Source organism: Chiloscyllium plagiosum, unplaced genomic scaffold (genome assembly GCF_037043375.1).
Source record: "Chiloscyllium plagiosum isolate Xiang-an unplaced genomic scaffold, Cpla_swu_hap1 HiC_scaffold_51, whole genome shotgun sequence".
Taxonomy (NCBI): Eukaryota; Metazoa; Chordata; class Chondrichthyes; order Orectolobiformes; family Hemiscylliidae; genus Chiloscyllium; species Chiloscyllium plagiosum.
In genome coordinates this window covers 3,464,044-3,472,134 of record NW_028270189.1, presented here as the reverse complement: position 1 = coordinate 3,472,134, position 8,091 = coordinate 3,464,044, and the positions used below count along the sequence as shown (strand labels likewise).

Genomic DNA, 8,091 nt, shown 5'->3' with positions numbered 1-8,091 from the left:
CACTCCCAGCTCACACACTCACACACTCCCACACTCCCAGCTCACACACTCACACACTCCCAGCTCACACACTCACACACTCCCACACTCCCACACTCCCAGCTCACACACTCACACACTCCCAGCTCACACACACACACACTCCCAGCTCAAACACTCACACACTCCCAGCTCACACACTCACACACTCCCAGCTCACACACTCCCAGCTCACACACTCCCAGCTCACACACTCCCACACTCCCAGCTCACACACTCCCACACTCCCAGCTCACACACTCCCAGCTCACACACTCACACACTCCCAGTTCACACACTCCCAGCTCACACACTCACACACTCCCAGCTCACACACTCCCAGCTCACACACTCCCACACTCCCAGCTCACACACTCACACACTCCCAGCTCACACACACACACACTCCCAGCTCACACACTCCCAGCTCACACACTCACACACTCCCACACTCCCAGCTCACACACTCCCAGCTCACACACTCCCACACTCCCAGCTCACACACTCCCACACTCCCAGCTCACACACTCACACACTCCCAGCTCACACACACACACACTCCCAGCTGACACACTCCCAGCTCACACACTCCCAGCTCACACACTCTCACACTCCCAGCTCACACACTCACACACTCCCAGCTCACACACTCCCAGCTCACACGCTCCCACACTCCCAGCTCACACGCTCCCAGCTCACACGCTCCCAGCTCCCACGCTCCCAGCTCACACACGCTCCCACACTCCCAGCTCACACACTCCCAGCTCACACACTCCCAGCTCACACACTCCCAGCTCACACACTCACACACTCCCAGCTCACACACTCACACACTCCCAGCTCACACACTCCTAGCTCACACACTCACACACTCCCAGCTCACACACTCCCAGCTCACACGCTCCCAGCTCACACACTCCTAGCTCACACACTCACACACTCCCAGCTCACACACTCCTAGCTCACACACTCACACACTCCCAGCTCACACACTCACACACTCCCAGCTCACACACTCACACACTCCCAGCTCACACACTCCCAGCTCACACACTCACACATTCCCAGCTCACACACTCCCAGCTCACACACTCACACACTCCCAGCTCACACACTCACACACTCCCAGCTCACACACTCCCAGCTCACACGCTCACACACTCCCAGCTCACACACTCCCAGCTCACACACTCCCACACTCCCAGCTCACACGCTCTCAGCTCACACGCTCCCACACTCCCAGCTCAAACACTCACACACTCCCAGCTCAAACACTCACACACTCCCAGCTCCCACACTCCCACGCTCCCAGCTCCCACCTCCCACGCTCCCAGCTCCCACGCTCCCAGCTCCCACGCTCCCAGCTCCCACACTCCCACGCTCCCAGCTCCCACGCTCCCAGCTCCCACGCTCCCAGCTCCCACGCTCCCACGCTCCCAGCTCCCACGCTCCCAGCTCCCACGCTCCCAGCTCCCACACTCCCACGCTCCCAGCTCCCACGCTCCCAGCTCCCACGCTCCCAGCTCACACGCTCCCAGCTCACACGCTCCCAGCTAACACACCCCCAGCTCACACGCTCCCAGCTCACACGCTCCCAGCTCACACACTCACACACTCCCAGCTCACACACTCACACACTCCCAGCTCACACACTCTCACACTCACAGCTCACACACTCGCACACTCACACTCACGCACTCTCACACTCCCAGCTCACACACTCGCACACTCACACACTCCCAGATCACACACACTCACACTCACACACTCCCACACTCCCCCACTCCCAGCTCACACACACTCCCAGCACACACACTCCCAGCACACACACTCCCAGCACACACACTCCCAGCACACACACACTCACACTCACACATTCCCAGCACACACACTCCCAGCACACACACTCACACACTTCAAGCTCACACACTCACACACTCCCAGCTCACACACTCCCAGCTCACACACTCCCACACTCCCAGCTCACACGCTCTCAGCTCACACGCTCCCAGCTCACACGCTCCCAGCTCACACGCTCCCACACTCCCAGCTCAAACACTCACACACTCCCAGCTCAAACACTCACACGCTCCCAGCTCCCACACTCCCACGCTCCCAGCTCCCACGCTCCCAGCTCCCACGCTCCCAGCTCCCACACTCCCACGCTCCCAGCTCCCACGCTCCCAGCTCCCACGCTCCCACACTCCCACGCTCCCAGCTCCCACGCTCCCAGCTCCCACGCTCCCAGCTCACACGCTCCCAGCTCACACGCTCCCAGCTAACACGCCCCCAGCTCACACGCTCCCAGCTCACACGCTCCCAGCTCACACACTCACACACTCCCAGCTCACACACTCACACACTCCCAGCTCACACACTCTCACACTCACAGCTCACACACTCGCACACTCACACTCACGCACTCTCACACTCCCAGCTCACACACTCGCACACTCACACACTCCCAGATCACACACACTCACACTCACACACTCCCACACTCCCCCACTCCCAGCTCTCACACACTCCCAGCACACACACTCCCAGCACACACACTCCCAGCACACACACTCCCAGCACACACACTCCCAGCACACACACACTCACACTCACACATTCCCAGCACACACACTCCCAGCACACACACTCACACACTTCAAGCTCACACACTCACACACTCCCAGCTCACACACTCCCAGCTCACACACTCCCAGCTCACACACTCCCAGCTCACACGCTCTCACACTCCCAGCTCACACACTCCCAGCTCTCACACTCCCAGCTCTCACACTCCCAGCTCTCACACTCCCAGCTCTCACACTCCCAGCTCCCACACTCCCACACTCCCAGCTCCATCTCACACACACACACACTCCCAGCTCCATCTCCCTCACACACTCACACACTCACAGCTCCATCTCACACTCACACACTCACACACTCGCAGCTCCATCTCCCTCACACACTCCCACACTCCCAGCTCCATCTCCCTCACACGCTCCCAGCTCCATCTCCCTCACACACTCACACACTCCCAGTTCCATCCCCCTCCTACACACACACTCTCTCTCACACGCACACACACACAGTCTTTCTTCCCCCCTCCCTCTCTCACGCACACTTTCACTCACACTCACACTCTCTCTCACACACACACACAGTGGTAGACCCCAGGAAGTTGATAGTGCGAGGGGATTCAGTCATGTTCATGTCAAGTGGGCGATGGTTAGATTCTCTTCTCTTGGAGATGGGCAGAGCCTGGCAGTTCTCTCTATATGTGTGTGTGTGTGTGTGTGTGCGAGCGTGTGCGTGCGCGGATGGGGGGAGGAGGGGGGGGTGTGAATGTTCCTTGCCCGTTATCTCATGCTGTCCATGGTGTCTTGGTCTCAATACCCAGAGCGATGGCTGTTTCCAGGGTCGAGAGTACAGAGAGATAGTGAGCCACACCCCAGTGAGAAACTCCTCACTCACTCTCTGTTCACACCCACACACCGCTGACCCTGACCCTACACACACACACAGAGTCAGAAACTCCTCACTCACTCTCTGTTCACACCCACACACCCCCCGACCCTGACCCTACACACACACACAGTGAGAGACTCCTCACACACTCTCTGTTCACACCCACACACCCCCGACCCTGACCCGACACACACACACACAGTGAGAGACTCCTCACACACTCTCTGTTCACACCCACACACCCCTGCCCCTGACCCCACACATACACACACCCCCGACCACACACTCACTACATTCACACACACACACACACACGGTCAGACACTCCTCACTCACTCTATTCACACCCACACATCCCCGACCACACACATTCACACACACACAGACACACACATGGTCAGACACTCCGCACTCACTCTCTGTTCACACCCACACACCCCCCGACCCTGACCACACACACACACACGCCCAGTGAGAAACTCCTCACACACTCTCTGTTCACACCCCCGACCCTGACCACACACACACACAGACACACACACAGACAAACACATACACACTCACACACACAGACACACACACACACACTCTCACACTCCTCTCCACCACAACGACAGCCTGAAAACGCCATCTCTGCCGAAAACGGGCTCGTCCTGGGTTTGGGATTGAAGCGATGGGAAGGAAACTGGTAAAGACAGCATTACCAATGGTTCCAATCTGCATACACCCCCTCCCTATCGCCACCCCCATCCCCACCCCCTCCTTAACCCCATCTCCATCCGCTTCCCCACCCCCAACACCACCCCCATCCCCACCCCCATCCCCACCCCCTCCCTAACCCCATCTCCACCCCCTCCCTATCCCCGTCCCCTCCTCCAGCCATTACACCCCCTCCCTATCCCCGTCCCCTCCTCCAGCCCCTACACCCCCTCCCTATCCCCGTCCCCTCCTCCAGCCCCTACACCCCCTCCCTATCCCCGTTCCCTCCACCAGCCCCTACACCCCCTCCCTATCCCCGACCCCTCCTCCAGCCCCTACACCCCCTCCCTATCCCCGTCCCCTCCTCCAGCCACTACACCCCCTCCCTATCCCTGTCCCCTCCTCCAGCCCCTACACCCCCCTCCCTATCCCCGTCCCCTCCTCCAGCCACTACACCCCCTCCCTATCCCTGTCCCCTCCTCCAGTCCCTACACCCCCTCCCTATCCCCGTCCCCTCCTCCGTCTCCCTACACCCCCTCCCTATCTCCGTCCCCTCCTCCAGCCCCTACACCCCCTCCCTATCTCCGTCCCCTCCTCCAGCCCCTACACCCCCTCCCTATCCCCGTCCCCTCCTCCAGCCCCTACACCCCCTCCCTATCTCCGTCCCCTCCTCCAGCCTCTACACCCCCTCCCTATCCCCGTCCCCTCCTTCCAGCCCCTACACCCCCTCCCTATCCCCGTCCCCTCCTCCAGCTCCCTACACCCCCTCCCTATCTCCGTCCCCTCCTCCAGCCCCTACACTCCCTCCCTATCTCCGTCCCCTCCTCCAGCCCCTACACCCCCTCCCTAGCTCCGTCCCCTCCTCCAGCCCCTACACCCCCTCCCTATCCCCGTCCCCTCCTCCAGCCCCTACACCCCCTCCCTATCCCCGTCCCCTCCTCCAGCCCCTACACCCCCTCCCTATCTCCATCACCCCCTGCAGCCCCCATAGCGAGAGAGATATATCGACGCGACCCCACAATTGGTTCCGTGTCCCGACCGGGATGGGTGGGGTTTGTTGAATGCAGCCCGTGGCGCTCAGGGTGGGGCTCGGTGTGTACTTGACCCTCTGACCTCTTCCCTCCTCTCCCCACCCTCCATCCCCACCACACATACAGGTCCGACTGCAGACTCAGCCAAAGCCTGACCTAGGCCGCACTCTGCTGTACCGTGGGGCCCTGGATTGTCTGAGGAAGACTGTTGTGAATGAGGTAAGGCAGTGCTCCCCCTCCCTCAGGCTGGAGGTGGAGGAGGGGGCTGAATGGCCTACTGTTCCTGTGTAACAGGCTGGAAGAGGAGGGGCTAAATGGCCTCCTGTTCCTGTGTAACAGGCTGGAGGAGGAGGGGGCTGAATGGCCTCCTGTTCCTGTGTAACAGGCTGGAAGAGGAGGGGCTAAATGGCCTCCTGTTCCTGTGTAACAGGCTGGAGGAGGGAGGGGGCTGAATGGCCTCCTGTTCCTGTGTAACAGGCTGGAGGAGGAGGGGGGGCTGAATGGCCTCCTGTTCCTGTGTAACAGGGCTGGAGGAGGGAGGGGGCTGAATGGCCTCCTGTTCCTGTGTAACAGGGCTGGAGGAGGGAGGGGGCTGAATGGCCTCCTGTTCCTGTGTAACAGGCTGGAGGAGGGAGGGGGCTGAATGGCCTCCTGTTCCTGTGTAACAGGCTGGAGGAGGGAGGGGGCTGAATGGCCTCCTGTTCGTGTGTAACAGGCTGGAGGAGGGAGGGGGCTGAATGGCCTCCTGTTCCTGTGTAACAGGCTGGAGGGGGAGGGGGCTGAATGGCCTCCTGTTCCTGTGTAACAGGCTGGAGGAGGGAGGGGGCTGAATGGCCTCCTGTTCCTGTGTAACAGACTGGAGGAGGGAGGGGGCTGAATGGCCTCCTGTTCCTGTGTAACAGGCTGGAGGAGGGAGGGGGCTGAATGGCCTCCTGTTCCTGTGTAACAGGCTGGAGGAGGAGGGGCTGAATGGCCTCCTGTTGCTGTGTAACAGGCTGGAGGAGGAGGGGCTGAATGGCCTCCTGTTCCTGTGTAACAGGCTGGAGGAGGAGGGGCTGAATGGCCTCCTGTTCCTGTGTAACAGGCTGGAGGAGGAGGAGGGGCTGAATGGCCTCCTGTTCCTGTGTAACAGGCTGGAGGAGGAGGGGCTGAATGGCCTCCTGTTCCTGTGTAACAGGCTGGAGGAGGGAGGGGGCTGAATGGCCTCCTGTTCCTGTGTAACAGGCTGGAGGATGGAGGGGCTGAATGGTCTCCTGTTCCTGTGTAACAGGCTGGAGGAGGAGGAGGGGCTGAATGGCCTCCTGCTCCTGTGTAACAGGCTGGAGGAGGAGGAGGGGGCTGAATGGCCTCCTGTTCCTGTGTAACAGGCTGGAGGAGGGAGGGGGCTGAATGGCCTCCTGTTCCTGTGTAACAGGCTGGAGGATGGAGGGGCTGAATGGCCTCCTGTTCCTGTGTAACAGGCTGGAGGAGGAGGGGCTGAATGGCCTCCTGTTCCTGTGTAACAGGCTGGAGGAGGGGCTCCCAGTTTCTCTCTCACTCTCCCTGTCTCCTACAGGGTCTCTCTGGGCTCTACAAGGGGATGGGTGCTCCCCTTCTTGCCATCACTCCCATCACCGCTGTCATCTTCTTTGGGTATGGCGTGGGCAAGAAACTACAGCAGAGGCACCCCGAGGACCCTCTCTCGTGAGTGGGCGCTGTGGGAGGGTCAGTGCTGAGGGAGTGGGTGCTGTGGGAGGGTCAGTGCTGAGGGAGTGGGTGCTGTGGGAGGGTCAGTGCTGAGGGAGTGGGTGCTGTGGGAGGGTCAGTGCTGAGGGAGCGGGCGCTGTGGGAGGGTCAGTGCTGAGGGAGTGGGTGCTGTGGGAGGGTCAGTGCTGAGGGAGTGGGCGCTGTGGGAGGGTCAGTGCTGAGGGAGCGGGCGCTGTGGGAGGGTCAGTGCTGAGGGAGCGGGTGCTGTGGGAGGGTCAGTGCTGAGGGAGCGGGCGCTGTGGGAGGGTCAGTGCTGAGGGAGTGGGTGCTGTGGGAGGGTCAGTGCTGAGGGAGCGAGTGCTGTGGGAGGGTCAGTGCTGAGGGAGCGAGTGCTGTGGGAGGGTCAGCGCTGAGGGAGTGGGTGCTGAGGGAGGGTCAGTGCTGAGGGAGTGGGTGCTGTGGGAGGGTCAGTGCTGAGGGAGTGGGTGCTGAGGGAGGGTCAGTGCTGAGGGAGTGGGTGCTGTGGGAGGGTCAGTGCTGAGGGAGTGGGTGCTGTGGGAGGGTCAGTGCTGAGGGAGTGGGTGCTGAGGGAGGGTCAGTGCTGAGGGAGTGGGCGCTGTGGTAGGGTCAGTGCTGAGGGAGCGGGCGCTGTGGGAGGGTCAGTGCTGAGGGAGTGGGTGCTGTGGGAGGGTCAGTGCTGTGGGAGGGTCAGTACTGAGGGAGTGGGTGCTGTGGGAGGGGCAGTGCTGAGGGAGTGGGTGCTGTGGGAGGGTCAGTGCTGAGGGAGTGGGTGCTGTGGGAGGGTCAGACCTGAGGGAGCGGATGCTGTGGGAGGGTCAGTGCTGAGGGAGCGGGTGCTGTGGGAGGGGCAGTGCTGAGGGAGCGGGTGCTGTGGGAGGGTCAGTGCTGAGGGAGCGGGTGCTGTGGGAGGGTCAGTGCTGAGGGAGCGGGTGCTGTGGGAGGGTCAGTGCTGAGGGAGCGGGTGCTGTGGGAGGGTCAGTGCTGAGGGAGCGAGTGCTGTGGGAGGGTCAGTGCTGAGGGAGCGAGTGCTGTGGGAGGGTCAGCGCTGAGGGAGTGGGTACTGTGGGAGGGTCATGCTGAGGGAGTGGGTGCTGTGGGAGGGTCAGTGCTGAGGGAGTGGGTGCTGAGGGAGGGTCAGTGCTGAGGGAGTGGGTGCTGTGGGAGGGTCAGT

General features: G+C 61.5%; 1 protein-coding gene across 2 annotated transcripts in view; it reads left to right on the top strand.

Moving 5' to 3' along the window:
- The window catches only part of LOC148134944 (mitochondrial carnitine/acylcarnitine carrier protein-like), a 33,434-nt gene that overhangs the window by 5,326 nt on the left and 20,017 nt on the right, over positions 1 to 8,091 (top strand). For both annotated transcript variants that reach the window (XM_087985261.1, XM_087985260.1), the window contains exons 2-3: positions 5,340 to 5,432; positions 6,769 to 6,896. In XM_087985261.1, the coding sequence (XP_087841387.1) occupies positions 5,340 to 5,432; positions 6,769 to 6,896 (221 nt within the window). The remainder of the gene's footprint in view (positions 1 to 5,339; positions 5,433 to 6,768; positions 6,897 to 8,091) is intronic.